Source organism: Eurosta solidaginis, chromosome 3, assembly GCF_040869045.1.
Source record: "Eurosta solidaginis isolate ZX-2024a chromosome 3, ASM4086904v1, whole genome shotgun sequence".
NCBI classification, from domain to species: Eukaryota; Metazoa; Arthropoda; class Insecta; order Diptera; family Tephritidae; genus Eurosta; species Eurosta solidaginis.
The window spans coordinates 13,797,481-13,822,988 of record NC_090321.1 but is presented as its reverse complement, the minus strand read 5'-3'; the positions used below and the strand labels follow the sequence as shown (position 1 = coordinate 13,822,988).

The 25,508-nt window shown below is 35.7% G+C and overlaps 4 protein-coding genes across 7 annotated transcripts; 2 read left to right on the top strand and 2 right to left on the bottom strand.

Annotated features, from left to right (window-relative positions):
* Window positions 1–416: 416 nt before the first annotated feature.
* LOC137243318 (ankyrin repeat domain-containing protein 13D) lies at window positions 417–5,956 on the top strand. Of its 2 annotated transcripts, none has more exons than XM_067770913.1 (10): window positions 417–677; window positions 1,894–2,026; window positions 2,116–2,286; window positions 2,348–2,491; window positions 2,562–2,878; window positions 2,935–3,036; window positions 3,119–3,307; window positions 3,385–3,715; window positions 3,775–3,973; window positions 4,109–4,617. In XM_067770913.1, the coding sequence occupies exons 1-10, from the start codon at window positions 579–581 to the stop codon at window positions 4,365–4,367; spliced, it is 1,944 nt and encodes a 647-aa protein (XP_067627014.1). In that variant the 5' UTR covers window positions 417–578; the 3' UTR covers window positions 4,368–4,617. The 2 variants fall into 2 exon arrangements, with proteins under 2 accessions (XP_067627014.1, XP_067627016.1); XM_067770915.1 differs by lacking the exon at window positions 4,109–4,617 and adding an exon at window positions 4,627–5,956 and having other exon boundaries at window positions 418–677.
* Window positions 5,823–11,203, bottom strand: botv (exostosin like glycosyltransferase 3). Of its 2 annotated transcripts, none has more exons than XM_067770911.1 (5): window positions 10,831–11,203; window positions 10,627–10,752; window positions 8,947–10,569; window positions 8,047–8,883; window positions 5,823–7,974 (listed from the first exon to the last, which is right to left on the bottom strand). In XM_067770911.1, exons 1-5 carry the CDS (start codon window positions 11,062–11,064, stop codon window positions 7,870–7,872), a joined length of 2,925 nt encoding a protein of 974 aa, XP_067627012.1. In that variant the 5' UTR covers window positions 11,065–11,203; the 3' UTR covers window positions 5,823–7,869. The 2 variants fall into 2 exon arrangements, with proteins under 2 accessions (XP_067627012.1, XP_067627013.1); XM_067770912.1 differs by having other exon boundaries at window positions 10,950–11,081.
* Window positions 11,204–12,687: 1,484 nt separating this feature from the next.
* Prosbeta5 (Proteasome beta5 subunit) lies at window positions 12,688–13,741 on the bottom strand. Its single transcript, XM_067777342.1, has 2 exons — window positions 13,508–13,741; window positions 12,688–13,448 (listed from the first exon to the last, which is right to left on the bottom strand). The coding sequence occupies exons 1-2, from the start codon at window positions 13,637–13,639 to the stop codon at window positions 12,762–12,764; spliced, it is 819 nt and encodes a 272-aa protein (XP_067633443.1). The 5' UTR covers window positions 13,640–13,741; the 3' UTR covers window positions 12,688–12,761.
* Window positions 13,742–15,213: 1,472 nt separating this feature from the next.
* FANCI (Fanconi anemia complementation group I) lies at window positions 15,214–22,948 on the top strand. 2 transcript variants are annotated; one of them, XM_067770910.1, is made up of 15 exons: window positions 15,214–15,446; window positions 15,502–15,794; window positions 15,860–16,027; window positions 16,088–16,323; window positions 16,385–16,494; window positions 16,552–17,005; window positions 17,073–17,161; window positions 17,236–17,348; window positions 17,413–17,678; window positions 17,741–18,237; window positions 18,297–18,472; window positions 18,535–18,869; window positions 18,929–19,317; window positions 19,384–19,772; window positions 19,837–22,948. In XM_067770910.1, exons 1-15 carry the CDS (start codon window positions 15,288–15,290, stop codon window positions 20,813–20,815), a joined length of 4,653 nt encoding a protein of 1,550 aa, XP_067627011.1. In that variant the 5' UTR covers window positions 15,214–15,287; the 3' UTR covers window positions 20,816–22,948. The 2 variants fall into 2 exon arrangements, with proteins under 2 accessions (XP_067627011.1, XP_067627010.1); XM_067770909.1 differs by having other exon boundaries at window positions 16,549–17,005.
* The last annotated feature ends 2,560 nt before the right edge of the window (window positions 22,949–25,508 follow it).

Sequence of the window (25,508 nt, the reverse complement as noted above, 5' to 3'; positions counted from 1 at the left end):
TTTTTAAACCTTTGTATTTAAGCATTTTTTATTTTTCTAAACAAACTCAAAACACACATTTTTCAATTTTAGTAAATTTAAAGTATATTTTATTTTGACTATGACTATGCGCCAATAACTCTTTGTAGATTTTATTCATTGTTTTGGATACGTTATGACCAAGAGACTTGTTTTTTGTGGAATATGTTTGTAAGTTTTTGCGCTTTGTTCATTTTTATGAAATTTTCACGTTTTTTAGGTTAAGACACCATTAATCGATCACATTGTAAATGGTTTTGGACGTGGGTATGGTTATGACTATGGCGTAAGGGTTAAGGAAGTTTAATTAGCCCTTAAATTTTTATCAATCACCTGACGGAAAAATTTTTAGCAACGGTTGTGATTACAAAAAGCACCCATTATCACTCTTGTTGTCTATGGCTTGAATCATTTGACAGACGGCCAGCGCATTGAAGAATGCAGTTCATCCATTGAAAAATAGCAAATTAGTGTAAAATTTTACTGCTCGTTGAATAATTTACCACAAATCAACATTGGATCAAACAGGAGCCGTAAGTGCACGAATTCCACTTGAAGCCATGAAAACATTGGAGGAAATAAAAAATGAATTTCCATTGCATTGGCTGGTGTGGAGCAACAGTGTCGATGAGCTGAAACAATTATTACAATCGGAGACGGTAAGGAAGTAATTGGTGATGAATGATGAATTTGCCTCAAAATAAGGAAATAGCGATCTGTGGCATGATGATACATAATGTACGATGACTTCCTGGCTCATGCTTAAGGACTTGCGCCATACGGATTAGGTAGAATAGATGTGCTCATAGTTAAAGTGTCGTATCACAAAAACATGCTAATTCAATTAAGCTCAAGCTATGAATGTCATCTTGCTAATGTTTTGTTTTTATGTCAAATATGAGAGAAGATTGGGTGTTGTAGGTTCGGCGAAGTTATAAAAGTTTCAACTGTCTTTGGGTTCATATTAGAAACAGACGTAGATACCTATATTGTGGACAGATGACTCACACGTTAATCAAGTGGCAGTAAATTTTTTTTTCTATTTAATAATTTGTGTATTATGTGTAGACATTGATAAGCCCCATTTAGTGGGAGCTTTTGGGAGAAGTTCTATGAAATGTTTATTTTATATGTATGTACAAAGTTTTGTATGCGTGACATACGGATGCTTATATGTACATGTATTTATCTATAGAATTTACCGGCATATAGGAACGTGACCCCAGGTACTTCTTTTCACTTTCGTAAAATGAAAGGCACCAAGCTATGATTATTGTAAATACTGCGGCATCCAATGGTAAATGACATGCGTTCCTTTAGTATGTCGATTTTGCATGTGCACCATTATCAAAGATGACATATTGCCTTGTACTCTGGCAACAAGTCATTGGCATCCATTTAAGGTTTGTGGTTATATTAACAACCCCCTAAAATAAAAGGCGTGTATGAGTATTGAGCGGGTAAGAGGGTCAGAATATACCCGCGGTATGTATACCTGTCGTAAGAGGCGACTAAAATACCAGATTCAAGGGGTGTGTAGCGCAACCCTTCAGGTTGCCAGCGCAATATATAGCTTCTCCAAACCCAATTGTCAACCTCACCTATCCGCGGCGAGGGGGGAGGGAGGTGATGGCCTGAAGGCTTAATGTGGCCACATAAATCGTTCCCGAGATGGTCGGGCTAGCACCTTAATGGTGCTGTGGTACCGGATCTGTATCCGGCAAAGGACCATCACATCGATAACACTCCCCAAAACCTTCGGGAAGCAACCTTATCGCTACAACAACAACAGTATTGATGGGGTTACATCTGAAAAACAAAATCTCTTACTTAGTTTAAAACACAAATTTTATCTTAAAAAAATGTTTAAAATAGGTGGATAAAGAGAAAATCGATGCACGTGGCCGGACGCCGTTGATGTTGGCCGTCAAATTATCACACTTACAATGTGTCAAGTGCCTTTTAGCAGCGAAATGTAATGCCACATATGAACACGAAGGATGGTCAAGTAAGACGCATATATATATATATATATATATATCTACCCGTTTGATATGTATGCGCATACATGCCTATGTTATCTTCCATAATTTACAGTTGTGCAAGAAGCTGTTTGCTCTGGCGATGAAGAAATACTGACTGCCATCATTGAGGTGCGTGACTTACAGCGTCACATGCAGCGGGTAACTCATGTACCAAAGTTATTGCAACACCTATTGGATGCGCCTGACTTTTACATTGAAATGAAATGGGAGTTTACTTCCTGGGGTATGGCAGCTTATATTTTGAGTAAAAATAATTTAAGCTCTTGTTTTATTCCATATTACAGTACCTCTTATGTCACGTCTTTGTCCCAGCGACACATACAAAGTTTATAAACGTGGTGCCAATGTGCGTATCGATACGACCCTACTTGGATTTGATAACAATACCTGGCAACGAGGGAACCGCTCATACATTTTCAAAGGCGCAAGTATGTTTTTTTTTTTATATAATTAGCAAATATATTGTAAATTTAACCTTTGATTTCTTTTGTTTTGTAGAGGATTCGGCCACCATGATTGAAATCGATCACGATACCCATGAAGTTATGGAAGAGCAAATGAATAGTGAAATAGGTGATATTGTAGCAATACCACCACCAATTGGCGCTGTACGTTCCCGCCTCAATGCACCTGTCATTACTAATAATATTGAAATGGAAAAAATTAGTTTTGAGCGCAACAAATCGGGAATATGGGGTTGGCGTAGCGAAAAGTCAGAAATAATAAACGGATACAATTGCAAAGTTTATGGCGCCAGTAATGTTGAATTTATAACGCGCACACGCATGGATCATTTAAATGAAGAACAGATAAAGGTATACATTTTCATTTTGCTATGCATCAAAAATACCTCTTCAATATTTATTTATAGAGTAAATGCGCGCGCACACCGCTACACAGTTTTTTGGGTATCGCCGATGAAGAATTTCCCACGACCCGCCCTAATGAGGGTATTATGAATGCCAAAGATCGGGTACAATACTATATATAGACTCATGCATATATGCGCATGATAAAAAACACGTTTAAAAATATATTAATTTATCTCTTTTTAGACACCTTCTCCATCCACTGGGACTCCTTTGTTGGAGCAAAGTCCTGAAAATAGTACGGCTGAGGAGAATGCCAGCGGCAGTTCGGGCACTACTACACCAAAACACGTTATTACGCCAGAAGAGTATTTTTCTGCCGATTTCGATTTAAATGGGCGTGATATTGGCCGACCAAAAAAAGTCACCACAAAGGTAAAACTTGTAAAACATTAATAGCAGCATGATTTTGTGTATTACATCTACTACATCTACTTTTTTACTGTATATAGATTCAACGCTTTAAAGCTAACCTATGGTTATCCGAAGATTATCCTATGCGACTGCAGGAACAAGTTCTTCCTATATTAGATTTAATGTCAACAATGGCTAGTCCACATGTGTCAAAATTGAAAGACTTTATTACTATGCAGCTGCCTTCTGGTTTTCCAGTGAAAGTTGAAATCCCACTCTTCCACGTCCTAAATGCATGTATTACGTTCGGAAATGTTTTTGGCATGACCACGCCCGTTGAACATGTAACCACAATAAATGAAGATGATCGCATAACTTGTATTGTGGATGATCGCTGTTTCGATATACCTACCCACTATGTGAATAGAGGTTTGTATAATGAATTGATTTATTCGTTTGCAATAGTTTTTAACTTGTAGCACTTTTAGATGCAGATCCGCGTCGACAAATACCTTTGGACGAAGATGATATGTTGCAATATGCCATTGAGCAAAGTCTTGTAGACACAACAGCTGGAGGCAGCGCTGTTCCTAATATTGTTGAAGATACAGACAAAGTAGATATATGGGAGGCGTTGCGTGGACAAGGTTCTGATGGTATACCAGAGGAAGATGAGCAGTTGCAGAGGTAAATTTGACGCATGATTTCATATATTTTTATAAAAGCTCATGTATTTTAATATGGTCTGCTTATTATTTTCTTACCGTTTTTGTTTCCAAATCCTTTGCTTATGCTCTTTCTGCTTGTATTGCTAATGTTAAGACTAAATGTGCCCCCAAGATCATATAGTAATCGTTCATCTCCCAATCGTCGTATGACTAATAATGCTAACTTCACCAAGAATAATACAAATCATTTACAAGTGCCTATCAATAGTACATTAAATAGCGATCAAACGCGCGATTGTCAATCGCCATCGCCAACGCCAATGTCGCCAGGAACACAACGTGGTCGCTCGACATCAGCGCCGGCAAATCAGTTCAAAAACGATATTACTTATATGAAAAAAATATTTAAATAGTTGAGAAAACATTTTAAATCTACTTTCCAATATTCTAGTCACTTTCACTCTTTTTAAACAATAATCCAAATAAATCATGACCTGAAAATACTTTCGAATTTCGAAAAAAACTGCAACTTTTTGCAAAGTAGTTTGCTGATTTTCTGCTTTTAATTTTTTTTTCATTTAAAAATTTCATATTTGCTTAGTGTAAGCGAGTGTTGTAGTTAACGCTATTTGCTTGTATATCCCCTTCGCTTTTATTTCTTTTTAACAACAGAATATTGCAAGAGTCGTTGTGCGGCGCAGTACGTGCCACTGGATCTCCGGCAAACGAGAATGATGATGACGATGGCGGTTTCCGTTACATGGATCCAGAACTGGCAATGGCATTGCGACTTAGTCGACAGGATCAACAACAATATGAGTTGGAATTACAACGCGAACAAGAAATGATTGAACAGGCATTAAAATTAAGTTTGCAGGAAAATTAAGTCGGTCAAGTAGTATTTAGCAGCCATCATAGGCCAAATTTCCGTGATTCTTGTTGCGTTTTGCTACGAATTAACATATTTGTTGTTGAAACAGCAAGTTTCCTTGGACTCCCTTTATAGGATATTGATGACAATTTGTGATCGGTCGCACCTTTTGGATGGGGCGAAGCACTGCTACAACAACAATTAACATATTCAAAGTATATGCTACGTTCGCACTTCATAAAAATTTTAACTATGATGGGTTTTCCGATAGCCACGTTAATTATTACTGAATGCGTATACATACGTACATACAACCATATGTATTCATACATCACCCAATGCAAACTTATTTCGAAATATTTTCGAATGCAATCAACTATCAATCATCATTACTACATACATGCGTAGACGAATATTCTAAGAAAGGCAGCATAATGATATATTTTTGCCAGTATTTATAAAAAAAATAACTAAATTGTAGTTTAAAATATTTATAAGCAGCTATAGAGTTTAGCAAAGCTCTTATTAAGCTTTACAAAGTAAAGTTATAAAAAGACTTTCATGAAAATATATATATTTTGCGTTTTGCATGCCTTCGAACTAAATTTTCTGAAGTAGTGTTAAACACATCTTCAATTTTAGTGGCTGGCTAACTTTTGTTTGAACATATTTTTTATTTGAGATTCCTCAACACTATAAATACTAATGTAACATAAAAATGTACGTATGTAAATATGAATATGCATTCATATGTATATTTTTGTAACAATGTCAACAAATATTGCAAATGTGGTTTTCATATAAAAAACATACAACAATCAAAAAATGCATTTAAAAAGAGTAAAAAGAGCAAAATAAGCATACGTAATACGCATATTTCAAATAGTAGAAACATGTTTAGATGTTTTATTAAACAAAACAAAAAAAAAAAAAATAAATAAACAATAAACAATAAAAACAGTTTTAAAATTGGTTTTAATTCAATAATAAATGCACCTTCTTTGTTTGAGAAAATCAAAAGTGATTTCAAGTTTCATTCTTTATTTGCATTTGTGTGAAAATTGCAGTTATAGTTTTCTCAATTACAAGTGTTTATTTTTTTTACTTTGTGCTTAAATTTGATTAAACAAATATTTTTATTTATAACTTATACAGTGTACAAACCTAATAAATATATAATTAATAATGATCATTAACTAATTAAGATATTCCATTGTATTCAACGTACACAAAACATATACACACACGCATACATATGCAAACCTAGTCGCTTATGGCAATGAATCTAAATTAGACTTTATAATAAACATTATATTATATGAGTAAAATTGTCAAATAAGCAAATTATGTACGATTCTATGATTATCGTAGTGAAATTATATTATATATGAAAATTTAAAAATGCACAGAATTGTGAAGCGTGATGTGTAAGCAGTATAGCCTAAGTTTAAGCTAAAAAAATCCTTCACAAAATCAGTCACAATTGTAAACCAAACAGAAAATGATAAATTTAATGAAATTAATAAAATTAAAGCAAACACGTTTAAAACGAATGCGAAATAAAAAAAAAAAATATTTAGAAAATATGAAAATGTGGCAAATGAAATATTTAATAAAATACGTTCACACAATATTTGAAGCGTTTTCTATTTAATGGAGTAAGGGCTTATGCATGAATTTCGAAAATCGTACATCGAAATTTTAAGAGTGTTTTTGTATTACTTCTAAGTGCTTTAAAGATTATTTTTGTTCGTGCAATTAGTCAGACTTATTATAAATTTACATTTCGACTTTAGTTGTAAATAGTCACAGGCTTAATAGTAAGTTGCTTTGGTAAAATACTATGCTAATTTCAAGCAGATAAAAGGTTACGTTCCGTCAATTCACAAAGGCTCAAGTACAAAAGTACGTACTGGATGTGTATACGAATAAGGACTAACATACCGGCGGCATTCTAATTTTAAATTTGTGGGTTAGAGCTTTTGTGAATTAAGGTAAGGATATACAAATTCATGATAATAAAAATCGGCATGCCATACGAAAACTAACATTTTAAACATTTTCTACAAAGGAATTCAACGCAAAAAATTTTGAAAATGGTAGTTTTTATATAGCCCGTCGAAATGAAGTACATATATAAATAAAGTACTACCTTTTCCTTAGGTACTAAACTAATAATATTATGACACAATAATTTAGAACAGGTATTTGCAAATAAAAAGTATGTAAGTATATCTTAAATATAGAAGTATATAATCACTAAAAGATATGTATAATCATGTAGCATTTAATTTACAATTTGTTTTATAACAGTCAGTGCATATATGTGACCTATGAAAAGGTGGCTTATGACTAAAAAAAAAATGTTTCCACTTTTTTTCTGGTTTCGATAGTTTTTGCGACGCTCTTTCACGTGGTGAAAACTAGAATGTCCTAACTTGCTTAGAAGTGTTCTGGAGATGATATTTTCATCCACTTCAGCTTGAAGCAATGCTTGTACTTCGTCCTCGTAATTGATACCAACATCATCGAAGGAATCATCATCATTCTCTTCCCTTTCACAGAAATATGTTTGAAAAGCCTTGCTAAATTCTTCTTCGACAGACATTATTCACAAGCGACACACGTCCTACTCGTTCAGCATTGCTTTTAAATCTGAGCACTCACACGATTTTTTTCGGTCAGAAACTGGTTTGTGCTTTGCATTGAAAAAAGCATCGCTCTTTATATACACATACGAACTTATCTCATTTTTTGCTCTTTTGCCTTTTTTGGTTGCCTTTTGGGCATGACTTTTCATAATGCAAAAGAAAAACTACTAAGAAACTGAAGAAATGCATTGTTCATCTTTAACAGCTGTTTCTCGCAATTTCTTTTTTGAGTCATAAGCCACCTTTTCATAGGCCGGGCCACATATACATAAGAACGCTATGCACATAAATACATATAAATAACTCTTGATAAAAAAGTTAAAAGTTAACTAAAATTAAGTGCTAATAAAATAGCGTCTAATTGTATTATAACTTATATCTAATAATTATTTTTTATATATATTTAAAGCACTTTTGCTTATCGTGCGGTATACGCGTTTTAAAAAGTATCGAATCAGCGCGATATTGTGTATTTAATAATGGTGTGTAGCCAAAAACCTTAACAAAAAGATAAAGAAATAATTTAATTTGATTTTACATATATCATAACATCATTGACGAATATATTACCTGCACAAAGAAGTTTATGCATTTATGGCGCTCCTGAAAATGCGTATCATCTTCGCTTAGCGACACTGGACAGCCTGGACAACGGAATGTCCAACGTGATGTTACTTTTACAGGTGGCTTACGCGTTATATGCGATATCAAGAAATTCATAGCAATATCTTCACAATTCATATACTCATCGACTTTGTCACGTATTGCTTGCGGCAAATGGTATGTGTATAAATACATGTAATATTTATGTATGAATGCGGCGCCAGTCAGCACCATGCTCAACTCGCAACTGTAATTTGAATTGTAATTCCAGTTACGATTCGAGTTTAAGTCCCAAGCAAGAAAGCGACCGGGAAATCCAACAACACGGTCGCGATGTTCACGCCAAACTCTAAAACCAAATAATATTTCATCGTGGCGTAAATGTGCATCATCGTCTACGGAGAGCACGGCCTCGGTTTCGATGACATCGAAGGGCAAAAAACGATTATTTAAAGAATTTCGCGGCGCACGAACCACTGCTACCGGTACACCAATATCAGGCCAACGCAAGTCATCAAGTGGTGGCTTGGGGGAATTCCACACAACAACAACTTTGTGTAGATATGGCAATCCATAAAGACGTCCAAGTGAATCCATAAGTACTTGTTCACGCTCATAGGTTAGTATAACAATGGTAAATTGTTCGCGTGGATAGTTACCACCAAGTGCTTCGCTGAACTCTTTACCTGCTCCGCCACTGCCCTTTCCTATGGGTCGAAAACCCATGTGTGAACCAAGAAATTTCGCTTCTGCCGGCAGCACAGGATCAAAAGGTAATTGTGGATACATGTAAAAAGGATCAGCCTAAATAATAAAAAAATATATTGAGATATCCAACTAAGTTTTAGTTATTGTTAAACCCCTTACCCAATCATTCCATGCTTCACCTGATTGCATACGCAAAATAGTGTAGTTGCGTCTGTATGCAGGGCTAGGGTAAGGTGGTTCAATTGGTCCCAAAGATTCTTCCTGCTCGGTATCTAGTCCCACAGGCGGATCAGATTTTAGTGGTATAAATGTATTATTGAAAACGCTCTGCGCAACCACAGGCGGCACGGGGCGTGGCGGTATGCCAAGACGATCACGTAAGCTGGCTATTACCGTGTCAACAGTTGCTTGAACGGAGCTAAGATAGCGCTCCCAAATAAGTCGACCTTGGCGTCGCATTTGCAAGAGATCGGCATCTTGCACTGCCCGCAAAAGGAAATGTAGCTCAGTAATACGCGCCTTAGGCAGCAAAACAGCTAGTCGCCGCCAATCTATGGTTTCAGCATAAGGTAGGCGTACTTCGTCTGCCCCGAGTATGACTGGTATGGCCCCAGATCTAAGAGCTTCGTAGAGCCGTGCTAGCATTAGTGTTGAAGTTATACGTTTGTCTAATGGCGGAAGTATGAGTACAAATGTAGACTCTTTTAGTATCGTTTTGCGCGAAGAATCAGTACCACAAAGCGCCCAATCCATAAATGCATCCTCATCCGATTGTTCAGTAGCCGGAATACATTGAAATTGCAATAAAAATTGATCTTGAGTAGCCCCTTTGGACATTTCATCCAAATGGTCCAATATGAAATCATCTAATGGGTGAGGCTTAACGGTTTTTTCCAGAGGACGTAACTCGCCTTGAAAGGTTAATAGGTAGGTACGACGTGCTGGTACCATCAAAGCACATTCTTGCCAAACATCACCGCCAGGCGGACCAAGTATGGGTGGCACAACCAAATCATAATTAGTGCGAAATTGTTGACGTTCGAATGCTGACTGTACCACAATAGCACGCATGGTATTTTGATGGAGAAAAGCATTTGTGCGCCTGGAATGTAAATCTCTACGTGCCAAATTTAACAGTATATGATTACGACCATCACCACCCCAATATGGTAAACTATAAAGTTTCTCCATATCAATTGGTAAATCAGCTGTGGAAATTTGCACCGCGGCCTTGTGTTCTTCCTCTTCGGCTGCATACCGATTATTTTTTAACAGGTCATTTTCTAACATAGCTTCACCAACCAACACCAGAAATATACACGCTAACTTGGGATCTCGTACGATGTGGGTATTATAGCCCAGTGTTTGTTTTATAGTAGTCTTTAGGAATCCGTCTATGTCATAACCATTACGTAAAACATTATACGCATCCGGATCATACAAATATACTGGGAAGCCAGAAGTAAGACTACAACGTGAGTGATCAAAACAGTTGTGCATTTCACATGGCATTGCTGCGGCCGCTGTTATAGCTGGCATATTACGTGGCAAAACGTTTGGGTATAAAGTACGTGGTAAAGCTAAATCGGGTGTGTTACGCTGGACGGCTTCACGTTGAGCTACTTGCGCTTGTTCTACAGATATTTTCAAACGTTCCAGTTCGGTTTGTTCACGTAATAAATCTTGCTTCAAATCTTCAATTTTTTGATTGTATCTGCCAATATCCATTTGGAGTTTCTGCCGGCGTGACTCTAGCTCCCGCAGTTCCACCGAAACTGTGCTCTTTAAGAAAATTAAAAATTTAATCATATACGCAAATAATTTAAAAAATACACATACTTTAATACGTAACATTTCCTCAATGCGCATTTTCAAGTCACTGGCACGCATGGAACTAAAATCTTCGTAAGCATCCAATAGGGGTCGGCTGCGATGTACATCAGTAGATGGCACTTCGTTTACAGGCTGTAAAGGATTTCAATATTAAGGACATGTACATATATAATTTTTTAGGAAGCAGTATCCCAATAAGTAAATAGTCACATTCAGCAAACTGCGATGGGCAAATAGAGGCCAGAGCACAAGCATTGCTAGTATTAACAACATCAGTTTGTATATGCGCTGAAATCGAAACCAAGTGAAGGTCATCGTATTACTATTACCACTTCCGCCACCACCTAGTCCACTACAAGCACTACCACCTGGGCAAGTACGTCCAGCACTGTGCTGATTGTCAACGAGCAGTGTATAGTTCAATTCCAAATCGTTGTTGGACATTCTTTCGCTTTGGGTTTTTGAATTCGTAACTATATTCGAATCCTTTATTTTGTTTTCACCTAACAATACACATCGCTGCGGATTCTCTAAATTTCTTGTAAAAAATACAAAAATTAATAAACTAAAATGCCCAGATGATAATTAACATATGGTATGGTGAAATCCCATATGGTAAGGTGTGTTTGGTGCTGTGCCATCGTCCAACTATATGGTTGGCTCATATTTATAGCAAGAACATATCAGTGTTCAGATTGTCAAAGTTTATTTTGGTGTTGGGCGAATAGAATGGAAAGAAATCATAATACTTTGCAATTCTTGTGTGTTGTTGAAAAATTACGCGCCAAGCTAGATGCATTTACTTAAAAAAAAATTCCACGGCAGACATAGCTTAAACTTCACATTATGCCAGTCCCTACGCCAGTACAACAAAAATAAAAAAAATCAGCTGATGAGATGAGCCTATCATGGTTTGTGCTAAATTGTCAAATGCAAATGCTCTTCTTCTTTTTGTTGTCTGTATTCAGAATGATGCCTACTCCGAAAATCCGGAGTTTGGATATGGCAAGATTATCTTTGGGTTTAGCAAACACTAATTTTTTGATACGTTGCAAACATGTTACCGTCAGTTGAGTGATAGAAAATCTTTTCTCTGAACGGCGAGTTGAAGCAATTGCCAAAAGAAATAATTATTCCTAAATTTTAAGGAAAATACTTCTTAATTTTTTTTCCAACTTCACTATAATATAGAGGAAAAGTCGTATTCATAACAAACACATGTCATAGAACTGTCAGAGAGCCAAATAACTCCCCCAGCAGGTTAGGGGGTCAGAATATACCCGCGGTAGGTATGTCTGTCGCGTAACAGGCGACTAAAAGACCAGATTCAAGGGTTTGTGTAGCGCAACCTTTCAGGATGCCAGCGCAATATATGGCTTCTCCAAACCCAATTGTCAACCTCACCTATCCGCGACGAATCCTGTTTCATTAACAGCCGAGCATCTGGCGACCCCAACCTCCTCATGGATGTAGGGGGTGGGAGAGCGGTATGGCCAAGAAGGTCACATGTGGTTGTTGTTGTTGTAGCGATTAGGTTACTCCCCGAAGGCTTTGGGGAGTGTTATCGATGTGATGGTCCTTTGTCGGATACAGATCCCAAACGCTCCGGTACCAAAGAACCATTAAGGTGCTGGCCCGACCATCTCGGGAACGATTTATATGGCCACATTAAACCTTCAAGCCATCCCTCCCTCCCCACCCCCAAGTTCCATGAGGAGCTTGGGGTCGCCAGAGCCTCGTCTGTTAACACCTAATCGATAATAAAATAACTTAACTTAAACTTTAAGTCAAAGATATATGTAATCTTGGTGTTGCAAAGGGAACGCAACCTTCTTTTGGCGGATTTACATAAATTAGCTGTACTTCTCCTTGACAACATAGAGTTCAATGTATGTTTTTGGTGCAGACTTGCTGCATAGCTTGATGGTATGTATTTTGATACCATACGTTTATCTGTCAAAGGCGAAGCTCTTGCTAAAACGTTTCATTTAAATGTCACCTTTAACATGATTTAAACTTGTCTTTTTGATTCTTGGAATTTCCGGAAGTCTAATTGGCATGTAAAAATTAATTTTAAACATAAAAAATTATTTATTTCAGTATGTTGTTAATTAAGTTGTAATTTTTATAAGCAAACTTATTTATTGCATTTTTTCTTCTTCATATTTATAATGAAGCTCTTTGCAATCATCTTCAGAAATTTTAACCCATCCATCCTTCTTAAGATGATAAACACGTATAATACCACCTGAATATGCATCCCGGAAAGTAGCATGATAGATTGCGCGGCGTCCCAAATCATAAGCTTCTTGATCTTCTAGATCATATTTGTAGCCAGAATCTAGTACACCATATGCAAATATCGAACCACTTCCAACTGAAAAGACGTTTCCAGGAGAACGTGAGCCTTCTGAATCGACATAATAGAGACCGGCGCCTTTGTCATCATATCCAGCCAACATCATGCCCATACTTAAACCCATGCCTTTATATTCGTGCGCAATGTTTGCCATAATTTTGCTTGCAGCTGCTACAGAAATGTGTTTTTTATTACGCAACTCATGTAAGCGGCATTCCTTAGCAAGTACACGATCCCAATATACACAATCGGCAGCACCACCAGCTAAAGTACCCAGTAAATATTTATTGATTTCCACAATTTTCTTCATTTCTTGTGAACCAATGAACTGACCACCGGTTGCACGAGAATCGACTGCCAATATGACACCATTCTTAAATTTGAAGCCTAATGTTGTAGTGCCGTGATCGTAATCAATTTTAATGCCAGTTTTGTCAGCTGCAGCATGCATACCTTTTATATCGACCGGCTAAAAGAAATTCATTATCAAATCAGGCATATTAGAAATGCAATACACAAAGTACTTACCCCATCAGTTGGTGGCGCTAGTAGACAATACGGATTTGTAAGATTGTAGCTTTGCTCTAATAAGCCCATTGAGTTCTTATTTGTGTTCATAAATGGGGCATTTGCAATGCCAGCGATTTCAGCTAAAGCCATTTCTGTTGGACGTTGGAAAATTAGTTTCGTTTTATTAAACAAAGTAGCAGATGACAAGCACAATTTCAATTTGCAATAAAAATGACAGAAAAAAGTTTTTCTTCTTGCTTCTTCATGCTAAGGTCACAATAAATGTTATTAGTGAAGCCAGATAGTAGTAATTATTTCCTTTAGCAATCGGACCTTAGGAATGTACTTATAACGCCTTAAGCTGGAGACATTGGTGCTTTATCGGTAACCGTATCGGTAAACTTTTAACAACTGATTCGACCAACCTTATGAGAATCAATGCAATCGATTATTGGTGCCGCTAAGGTCGTAACCGTATCGTAGCCAACCAATTGGGTTTTGGTTTACCGTCGTAACGTTAAACAGCTGATTACGTTAGGGATACGACTACAGCGATACGACAAACGTCACCAATGACTCCAGCTTAAAGCTGGAGACAATGGTGCTTTATCGGTAACCGTATCGGTAACCTTATAACAGCTGATTCGACCAACCTTATGAGAATCAATACAATCGATTATTGGTGCCGCTAAGGTCGTAACCGTATCGTAGCCAACCAATTGGGTTTTGGTTTACCGTCGTAACGATAAACAGCTGATTACGTTAGGGATAAGGATACAGCGATGTTTTATCTGGTTATGGCTTTATGGTTATAAGTCACCATTAATTCGCCCTTTATAACCACAAAACCATAACCAGGTAAAACAGCTGATCGAACCACCTTTAAGGGCAGTAAATTTAATCGATTAATGGTGACAATTAAAATTCCCTAAGCTGCAGACATTGGTGCTTTATCGGTAACCGTATCGGTAACCTTATAATATCTGATTCGACCAATCTTATGAGAATCAATGCAATCGATTATTGGTGCCGCTAAGGTCGTAACCGTATCATAGCCAACCAATTGGGTTTTGGTTAACCGTCGTAACGATAAACAGCTGATTATGTTAGGGATACGGATACAGCGATACGACATACGGCACCAATGACTCCGGGTTTAACCCTAACGCCATAGTCGTAATCTTACCCACATCCGTAACCATCTCCAATGTGATCGATTAATGGTGCCTTAACCCAAAAATCGTGAAAATTTGAAAATTTCATAAAATGAAGAAAACGCAAAAAATTACAAACATATTCCACAAAAAAAAAAAAAAAAAAAATAAGCCTCTTAGTCAAAACGTATCCAAAACAATAAATAAAATCAACAAAAAGTTCTTAAATTCAACAACTCAAATATTTTTAGGTTATGGATATGGCGAGAAACCAAAAACCAAATGGTTGGCTATGGTATGGTTATGGCGTTAGTGTTATGGTATGGCACTATTAATCGATTACATTGATTTCCATAAGGTAGGTTCGACCAGCTGTCTTCTCTGGTTATGGTTTTATGGTTATAAGTCACCATTAATTGGACCTGAAGGAAGTTTAATTGGTCCTTCATACAGATATAGAACACATTCTTTCATGGGCGGAATTACCAAAGGTGCCAATCAGCTGATTTCCGGCCTGCAGTCTTATTTTATTGCGAACTAAAAACCATTCACAATAAATTCATTGTCAGTTGTGATATTTCATTTGTTGGCGCGCGACTTTTAATTTGTTTGTTGTGTATTAATTTGTTTATTTGTCTTGTAAAATGTTCGCTGTTGACAAAAACCTTGAATTGTCTAGTGTATTGCGTGCAGATGCCCATCGGCCTAAAGGCAAATCTGTTGAAGGCTTGATAAACGAATTGGGCGAGAAGAAGAATTTGCCGGAGTTGCAGAAACTAATTGAGAAAACTAGCACAACCACAGTAAGTAGATTATGAACAAAATTTGCAAACCAATCCTTATTTCATTATACTATAGTTAGTGGCTACTTTGAAGACTAAGTTCGGGCGGAATGACTGTGTGTCATTTTGGAGCTACCTACTTGAGGGACTCAGCTTTGGTTATAGCAGTCGGGATAGTATTGAGAAACGTTATGCTTGCGTTAAATGTTTGTTGGAGGGCTTACAAAGAGTGGAATTAAGTTATAAGCAAACATACGACTTAATAATCCGATTATGTCAACATCTTTCAACATTCCCTGCGGAGCAACTAATCGAAATATTAGAAACATGCATTGAGGGTATACGCATGGGCGATCGTAAATATATATGGTATGGCGATAATCTTCTTGCCTTGGATGGTTTCCCTACCAGAGTATAATCTTTTTGATTTGTAGTTGGAAGGACCTTTTACCAGATGTATTAAATGTCTTGGCGCAGCAACAACAAATACTCGTGAATGGAGTGGCAATGAAAGGAAGTGAGTTTCGTGCTAGCATTGTACGCAGTTTAACAACAATGCGTTGGCCAATAGAGATCGTTACACCTATAGCCGATATGTTTAAGTAAACAACTTCGATTTTGTTGATCATTGAGTGCATCAGTCATAATATATTTAATTGCAGAGAAATTTGTTTAAAAAGCGCCGAATTAACGGTTGTACTCAATAAATTTGGTGGAATATTGCAGACTTTATCACCCACGGAGTTGCCCGCTTTGGCTTATCAGTTATTTTCTATGTGCTCAACATGTTCGGATATTATGATACTTGTTCTAGCTTTGGAAAAATATTTTCATCGTTTTTACTATAAAAAATTGTTTGCCGATATGCAGAGCAATTCGACTGACTTTGATAGCATTGGTTTGTTCTACCAATTAAAATTTTAGAATAATTATTTATTTGTTGTTTGTATTCTTATTAGATGCATATTCGGATAAAGAATTGCGAGAGGCTGAGGAAACGATTTTACATCATTTGAATTATTGCACACAGTATAAGATAAGCGAAACACAAATGTGCGTTGTACTGAGAGTAAGTTCAACTATAGTTGGCGATATTGCATTGTTATTAACTCCGTTTATTTAGCAGAATTTTAATTCCATGCCAGACATAATATTGACTCCTTTCATGCTTAGCGCTATTATATCTATGACTTCTGCTAATCGCGAGCCCGAGTCAGAGCGTTTAACTACGTCTGTACTTCTACACTTTTTGCGCAGCGTTATACACAATAATGAGCATGAACGATTGATGGCAGATTATTCAGTTTGGTGTCGAGACACTTTACAACGCAAACAAGTACAATTGGATTATGTCTTTACCGTACTTATTGATCAAAATAAGCAGGGACAAGATGTTATAACACCAGGTCTTGTTAGCTTGGTATTTACTTTGCTTAAAGCAAAAAATAATGCACCATTAAATAACTTAGCTATGAATTTTCTTACAAAATTTATACGCAAACGTTTCGTGTTCGGAAGAGGAATTGTGAAAAAGTTAGCGGAATGGATGGTTGTGGAACAAGACCAGTACCAATTTGGCGGTATTTTTATTTGGCTTCAGAGTTTTAAGATATTGTTTTAGTTAAATTTTTTTTTAACCCAATATAGAGTGTTTAATGATGCTGAGTGTCGCTGATACATTCACAGTTTCGGAGTGTGTGAAAACAATCAAATATGTAATGGAATTCTTTTTATGGGTAAGTGATCTTGAGTTTTTTTCGACTTTTTATTCTCCCCTTACTTGTAATATGAGTTTCATTTTAAATCACAGTTACCAGGCGAACAATCCATGCGCATGATGTCTTTCATTTTACCAATCCTTAAGCTCTCGGCAACTGTGCGTGATGCTTTTATTGAAGTCTTGCGGAAAGCGATTACCTCAAGGTAGTAAAATTTTTACACTGCTTTATATATCTTATTGAGACCAACATTAATTTGTAATTTGTAGCGAACAACGCATTCGTTCAATGGCTGTGTATGGCTTTTGTATGATACTTAAACAGTTGAATAACAGCAACTCCCAGCGTTCCCAACTAAATTCTTCCAGCTTCTGTACACAACATAGTATCTCCGGCTTTTCATTGATGTCTCAGGCAACTTTGGGCAATCGTCAAAATCCATATCGTCATTTTGATATGCTTACTTTAGAAATAATTGGACTGCTACGGAGCTGCTTCAATAATAATTTAACAATGAAACGCGTGCTTTATGAAAGTAATTAAAACAATTGTGTATATAAATTCCATTGTATTATATTAAATGTTATTTTGTGTTAGACTTACAACGTGCCGTGGAGCTGAATCCAAAACTGGTGCCGCATGTGCTGCAATTTGTTGATTGGCATTTTCGCTCTTTCTTCCAAGCTTCAACAACAATTGCTGAAGCGGAACAGTTTTGCGTATTGTTTGACAAAACAGTTTGCTCTGTGACAGAAAATGCCTATGAATTACAAATACAAGATAATCTGGGACTTTTAATACAATTTGTTAGTCATTGTTTGGCCATATTCCAACAATTTGAAGGGGAATACGATGTACGAGAAATGCATCGACTGTTGCGCTTAGCTATAAACAAAGTGATAACTAAAGAGTTGCAGTTTGAAGAAAAGAACGACAACTGGGCGCCATTAAAAAGTGCATTACTGGAACAACAAATGAATTTTTTGGAAGGTTTAATATCATACTCTCTACTTATGTCACAACAGAGTAATGATACCGTTAAGCATATACTACCTTTGTTTAAAGCACACTGCAAAGTCAGCGAGACATACAAGGTAAGGTATCTGTAACATTTAAAAAACAAAAATTATTACTATCAACCATATTTTAATAGTCATATGTTAGCTTTTCAAAAAAGCAATTGCAAAAAAAGAGTAAGATCGATAAAGATAGTGCATCGACGTTAAAAAATATAACAGTTAATGGTGTTGTTAAGAAATTCAATATCAACTGCCTTGAAAATATTTGGGATTTGTCGGTTCTGGAAAAACTCTTACGCCTTCTACATGAGTAAGTTGTAAATCACCAATCTGTTAATTAGACGCTGCAATTGTCTAAATTTCTAATTATAGAGATATTGTACCGTTTGCTGCTAGTCAAAATACCGTGCCGTTACGCTCAAACGTCGAGCTTGTGCGCTTTGTGTTGGAAATAGTCGCACAAAAGATAGAAGCTCTCCGCAATGAGCCGGAATATAAACAATTATCGCACAGTCGACGTACCTTGAGATATTTGACTAATATAACAAAGGTGATTTATGAACGCTGTATACGACGTTTGCCAGAAATGTGGACTAATTTTGATGAAAAGACAGCCGCTTTGGCTGCTGAATGCTTTCAACAATGTCTTCAAACTGCTAATTCTCTGTACAAAAAGAAATTCGTAGATGTTTTTCTTAAAGGATTCGGTGTGTTTAGTTTTTAAGTACACAAATAATGTTTGTAACTATTTTGTTATTTTTCTTAGACTTTCATACAATTAATCGTTGTAAACAATCTACGGAAATCTTGCATGACATAATTGACGAATTTATGGTAGAGGAACAGCCGCGCGAACCTTCTGACTCACAAGATTTTGAAAACGCTGAGCGCCAACGAACTATCGGTGCATTAATGCACTGTCTTGAGGTGCTTTACGACAATCTCTCATATGAAGATCGTCTGACCACCGAATCTTATTCCTGGTTATTACAATTCTGCAAATGCTACGAGATAAAATCTAAACATTTAAGCATTGTGCATAAACTGCTGTTCACACAACGTCAGAAAACGCACTCCGGCGCATTTTTCAACACAATAGCATTGCTGTTGTGTGACATCTGGGGAGCCGTAAATGATGAGATGTACGAAAAAGAGGTAGGACCAATTAACCATGTCTATGAGTTTTGATTTAATGTATTATTTGCTTTACAAACTAAATAGATCCCGACGCCCTTTACTCTAAGGTCTGTAACTGTGGAGAGTGCGGAATCTTACTTTAGTCATTTATGCCAAGCTCTACGGAAACAAATTGAATACATCGATTACTTTATTATAAAAGCAAACAACTTGAATTTTAAATATCGCATCGTTACCGAAGATGAACGCGATGTTTGCCTAAGTCAGTTACGTTCTATGGAGCGTTCTATATGTTCACAGTTGGTTCATGTATCAAATGCTTTGATAAATCTAACGAATATTTGCATTCCGCTGGGCGCAAGCATGGACCAGTTGCTAAAGCTACTGATACAACACTATGTTTGTCTTAAGAATCTCACAAAACATTTTTTGAGCTGTGCAGGATCATCACAAATTTGCATACAATCCACGAAGTCAGTAGATTTATCAATTAGTGTTTTTATTTAGATAATGTGACAGTTTATTTTATTATTTTAGATTCGAATTTCTATTGCGCGCCATTGGTAAATCACTTCCCACAAACATTTATGCGCTTGTTTCTTACATTGAAGCTAATGTCATAGATAAAGATCAGCCAAATGGTAAGCGTTCAAACCCTGAAGCTGAACGTGCAAAAATTTTGCGTGAAACCAAATTAATACCAAAAGTGATATTACATTTGGAAACTTTCAATCGGTTTGTAATTGTTTTATCTAAGAAAAGTAGTAGTCGCATAGCAAATTTTCTACATCACGGTACAGTACATGATTTCCGTTTTCGTACACAAGCATTGAAAGCGGCTGTAGAGCGCACATTTTCGCATAGTAGTGAAATTTCGGTAGACCCCAGCATAGGAAGTGTACAGCAAGAAACAACTGAAAATGAACTACTCGAACGCATGGAAGAAGAAACGGCTGCTGAGCCAAGTGGTAAAAAAAATAAGATACGCAAACGTAACGTTCGAAGTCATGATGAGGATGAGCAGCAAGAAGCTGACAGTGACGAGACAAATATTGAAGAGTATGATGATGAAAACGAAGGCGAAGAAACAAAATCCGAGGCAAGTACTAAATCGGTGACAAAAAAAAGTTCGAAAAAGGCAAAAAATACACAGAAAAGTACGAAACGCAAACTACGCAGTTGTGATAATGATGATGACGGCGATCATGCTGAAAACAGAGATTCACCAACAATTGCTACAACCAGCCGTCGTGCAAGTAAAAAGTTAAGGCATCAGCAGCTAAATGATGATGAGGTCGATAGCGAAGGGCGCTCGTCTCCAACACCCGAAAACGTTGAATTCTTAGAACATGAAAGCAATCAGGAATCGGCATCACAATTATTTAAAAATTTAGCAAAAATTAATAAGAAAGCCAAAAAGCGTACACTTAAAGAAATAGATGATAATGATGAGGCCAAAGCCACAGGCATGGCACCAAGTAAAAAACGACGCGGGCGTTCGTCAAATAAAAAATAAATCATTTCATGATTTGCGCTCATGTTATACAAACATTTCGAATTCACACAAACATATCATCGTCATGCAAATGGTATCGCTTATTTTGAAGAAATAATCAGCTGGCATTTCAAAATACTATACTGCCGTCCATAGCAAAAAAACAGTTACTGCCTTTTAGGAATTTTTTTATGCCAATTTAAAAATTTAAAGATAAAACAAGATGTAAATTTGTTTTATATTTCGAATATCCTGATTTTCCCCAACCAAAAAAGCACTAAATCATTTTTGGCAGGCAAGAAACAGCATAAAATAAATAATACTGCTTTTATTCTCTGAAAATTGGTTAAACATAGAAATGTTATATTTTAACACTGAAATAGCATTATAATAAAATTCTACTGTAAGAATGATTTCAAAGCATAAAAGCAGTGTAAGTCAAGCTATGCTATGAAAAAGTGAATAAAAAAGCAGTCATTTTATTTTACTGCTTAACAATAGTATTTATATTTTTTACTTTACAATATTAACAAGTGCATATTACAAATATTCAACATCAGCTTTGATATGTCTAAATGTTGCAAGTATAATAATACCCTTATACTTTTTTTAACTTGGCGATTTGAGATTTATTTCTAGTACTGTAATTGGAAGATTCGATCCCCCCTTCCAAAAAAAAAAAAAAATAAGGTATAGAAAAGTTCAGGCTTTAAAAATTGATGCCATTGATTGTCAAATCTTATAAATGTATAGATCTAAGTTATTACGAGGGTTGCTATTTATATTTTGAGCCTAATAATGAAAAGACAGTAATTTATTATCGAAAATGGCTTTATTGTTTTTCGAAGTATTCTCCATGGTAATGAATACACTTTTGCATGCGTTCAAACCAATTTTCGTGGCACTTTTTCCACTCCGATTGAGGTATCTCCAAAACATGGGTTTTGAATGCATCAAGGCTTCTTCAGGCGCCGAAAAACGTTAGCCGCGCTATTTATTCTTGATTTGCGGAAATAAAAAAGAAGTCATTTGGCGCCAAATCAGGGCTGTACGGAGGGTGACTTATTCATTCGACGTTTTGGCCAGTCAAATAGACGCTTGTTTCAGCCGATGTGTGAAAGCTGGAATTGTCATGATGAAGAATGATCCTTCGTTGCCGCTTCTTCCGTATTTCACTAAGCACTACAACAACACGGTAGCCATGTTCAGTAATTCCGAAGAAACAGGCGATCATTTGCTTCGAAGTGCTTCGCGCACGAATCACTTTTGTAGAATTTGGCTCATCTTGGAAGACCCATACAGAGGATTGCTGTTTTGTTTCGGCATCATACGCATATATCCAAGATTCGTCACCAGTGTAGATGTTATATACATCTTTTGATGCACCGCGATTGTATTTCTTGAGCATTTCTTTCTTTGGGATCCAACGCGAACAAATTTCTTTCACAGCTAAATGTTCATGCCATATCTTATTGATGCTCGTCATACTAATGCCCAGGGATGCCACAATCTCACGATAAGTCGTATGACAATCTTGCAATATAAGTTCGCGCACAGCGTCAATGTTTTGTGTACAACAACTGATTTAGGCGACCTTCACGACTTTCGTCCCTGAGCGAACGGCCGCCACGATGGAATTCGTTATACCAGTGGCAAAGGATGGCGCTTCATCACCAAAAGTGGAAGTAAGTTGTTCAAAGAACTCCCGTCTTGATAATCCACTTCGAAAGTCGAAAAAAATCATCGCGCGAAAATTTTCACGAGTTAATTCCACTTTTTCGCTGAGATACAATTTTTAAGTTACTGTTAACAACACAATTTGTGCTCAAATGTCAAAATTTTCTGAAGAAGGTTATGCTTAAAAACGTCAAACTTTCAATTGAAAACGTCAGATGACGCCGGCAAACAATTATTGTTGGCAAGGCTCAAAATATAAATAGCAACCCTCGTATCTAAATCTAGTATACTAAATAGATGTCTGTATGTTTTCTTTCTTTGTTTTTATTAGTGTCAACTTCTTTTAAACTATTTTTTTTCCAAGGGATGTATATGCTTTATAATATAAGCATGTAAAAGATATATTTACTTATGTACATACTATAACCGTTAATGTTATTGCTGCTGTAATAAAACTGAAATTTATTTTAAACTCTATACATGACAAGGTGTACATCTTTAAATTTCAGATTGAGCCAAATCGCAACATGTAATAAAATTTGATTTGATAAGCTGACCTTAACGCAAATCATCCCCCTTAAGCTCTACGCAGTATCTGCTTTATATACATTAGGGTGGATCGCTTTTTTAACCGATATCGCGCCATCGATTTTTCGATAGGATTTGGGCTCAGGAAAAAAAGTTCCACTATGCATACCCAAAAAAATGATATTCGAGCCTGCGAAAAAAAAGGCGAAAGGATAAATTTTTCGACCAAAACACTCCCAAAACCCAAAAAATATTTTTTTTTTTTCAAAAAACTGTTGTAAAAACGTTGGCGATAACAGTTCTTTGCAAAAAAAAAAAAAATATATATATATTTTTTTTGAGTTTTGTTGTAAAAACGTTGGCGATAACAGTTTTTTGAAAAAAAAAAAATAAAATATTTTTTGGGTTTTGATGTAAAAACGTTGGCGATAACAGTTTTTTGAAAAAAAAATAAATATATATATGTATATTTTTTGGGTTTTGTGGTAAAAACGTTGGCAATAACAGTTTTTTGAAAAAAAAAATATTTTTTGAGTTTTGTTGTAAAAACGTTGGCGATAACAGTTTTTTGAAAAAAAATATTTTTGGGCTTTGTTGTAAAAACGTTGGCGATAAGTTTTTTGAAAAAAAAAAAAATATTTTTTGGGTTTTGTTGTAAAAACGTTGGCGATAACAGTTTTTTGAAAAAAAAAAAAATATTTTTGGGTTTTGTTGTAAAAGCGTTGGCGATATCATTTTTTTGAAAAAGATATTTTTTTTTTGGGTTTTGTTGTAAAAATGTTGGCGATAACAGTTTTTTGAAAAAAAAAAAAAAATAATTTTTTTTTGGGTTTTGTTGTAAAAAGGTTGGCGATAACAGTTTTTTGAAAAAATAAAAAAAAATTTTTTTGGGTTTTGTTGTAAAAACGTTGGCGATAACAGTTTTTTTAAAAAAAAAAATATTTTTGGGTTTTGTTGTAAAAACGTTGGCGATAACAGTTTTTTGAAAAAAAAAAAAATATTTTTAGGTTTTGTTGTAAAACCGTTGGCGATAACAGTTTTTTGAAAAAAAAAAAAATTTTTTTTGGGTTTTGTTGTAAAAATGTTGGCGATAACAGTTTTTTGAAAAAAAGAATTTTTTTTGGGTTTTGTTGTAAAAGCGTTGGCGATAACAGTTTCTTGAAAAAATTTTTTTTTTTTGGTTTTGGGGAGTGCTTTGGTCGAAAAATTGACCCTTTCGTCATTTTTTTTCGTAGACACGAAAATTATTTTTTTTGGTATGCGTAGTTGAACTTTTTTTCCTGAACCCAAATCCTATCGAAAAATCGATGGCGCGATATCGGTTAGCTTTCCTCCATACAAATCGACCCAGGTTAATATACATATGTATATACATTCTATGTTTTCATGTTTCATTTATGCCTTGGACTTTTAGCACATACATACGTACAGAGAAAATGTTCAAATTTTATGGTTGTTCAAAAACTTAATTAGATGAATGACTGCCTACTGTTCTGACTTTCACCACTTGCACTTTGTTTTATGCGTTTTGGCTAAAGTAATTTGTGTAAATTTGATGAACTTGCCTAAATATTAAATCTCCTTAGAGTTTTTTTGTACTTGTTGCAAGAAGATTATTTGGTTAGAAATAAATGCATGTTGATCAGCAACAAAGTTAACACACAATTTGAAGACCACCTTCGGCCGTGTTCTTCTAGGTATCTCTCTGTAATGAGTTCGCAGTCAAGGTTTTGAATGATAGCAATTTACAAAGTTTTGTGTGGCTTTTCACGGATTTTTTGATGATTACGTGTTACATTTTTATTGCCTTTATTCACATAAGTACTACTCTTACCTCAACAGTTGGTGGCAGGTAATAACTATGGAATTGGTTTTTAATATTGTATACAACTCACGTTTATAATTTGAAAAGTGCACATTTTCACATCAAATCCTTAATTGGTAGGCTCAGAAATCTTTTGGTATTACCTTTTGGAAAGCAATCATTTGTAAGAAACTAAATATTGAATTACCTATATTGCTAAGAAGATTGTTTGAAAATATTTAATTCATGAATCAATACGACTTTAAGCGCCACAGATCTGCTGAATTCATTATCAGAATGTGAGTGCAACACATTGTTGGTGAAAAATCGAATATAAGCTTTACATTTAAGCTGCTGAGCTTTCAAAATTTACTAAACTTAAGTGTTACCATTGCATATATGTATATGCTACACCGAGTATGCACACACACAGACAAATGTAAGCAAACAACCCAATAAACATTTTTGTCAATTCTCATTTCTCACATTTCAAACGTTAGTTTTCTAATGCATTTCAAATAACCGTTGATAGCATTCTAAGCTAAAAGGCACATTTTTAATATGGAATTTTTCTTTATTTTCAAATTGAGAAATTTTGGATTCTTAACTTTTTCTCAAACGAGAATAAAGTGGAACGAAATGGAATCCACTGTTGTACCACTTTCGGTAAGCAAATTTATTATTTGCCTCACTTCACTTTTAATT

Coding starts and splice junctions, on each gene's coding strand:
- LOC137243318 (XM_067770913.1), top strand. CDS start 579: ATGAAAACATTGGAGGAAATAAAAAATGAATTTCCATTGCATTGGCTG. Junction 2,027..2,115: donor TGAACACGAAGGATGGTCAA/GTAAGACGCATA, acceptor CATAATTTACAG/TTGTGCAAGAAGCTGTTTGC. Junction 2,879..2,934: donor TAAATGAAGAACAGATAAAG/GTATACATTTTC, acceptor ATTTATTTATAG/AGTAAATGCGCGCGCACACC.
- botv (XM_067770911.1), bottom strand. CDS start 11,064: ATGTCCAACAACGATTTGGAATTGAACTATACACTGCTCGTTGACAAT. Junction 10,753..10,830: donor CCCATCGCAGTTTGCTGAAT/GTGACTATTTAC, acceptor AATCCTTTACAG/CCTGTAAACGAAGTGCCATC. Junction 10,570..10,626: donor AGGAAATGTTACGTATTAAA/GTATGTGTATTT, acceptor ATTTTCTTAAAG/AGCACAGTTTCGGTGGAACT.
- Prosbeta5 (XM_067777342.1), bottom strand. CDS start 13,639: ATGGCTTTAGCTGAAATCGCTGGCATTGCAAATGCCCCATTTATGAAC. Junction 13,449..13,507: donor TAGCGCCACCAACTGATGGG/GTAAGTACTTTG, acceptor AATTTCTTTTAG/CCGGTCGATATAAAAGGTAT.
- FANCI (XM_067770909.1), top strand. CDS start 15,288: ATGTTCGCTGTTGACAAAAACCTTGAATTGTCTAGTGTATTGCGTGCA. Junction 17,006..17,072: donor AGACCAGTACCAATTTGGCG/GTATTTTTATTT, acceptor AACCCAATATAG/AGTGTTTAATGATGCTGAGT. Junction 18,870..18,928: donor TGTTTTTCTTAAAGGATTCG/GTGTGTTTAGTT, acceptor TATTTTTCTTAG/ACTTTCATACAATTAATCGT.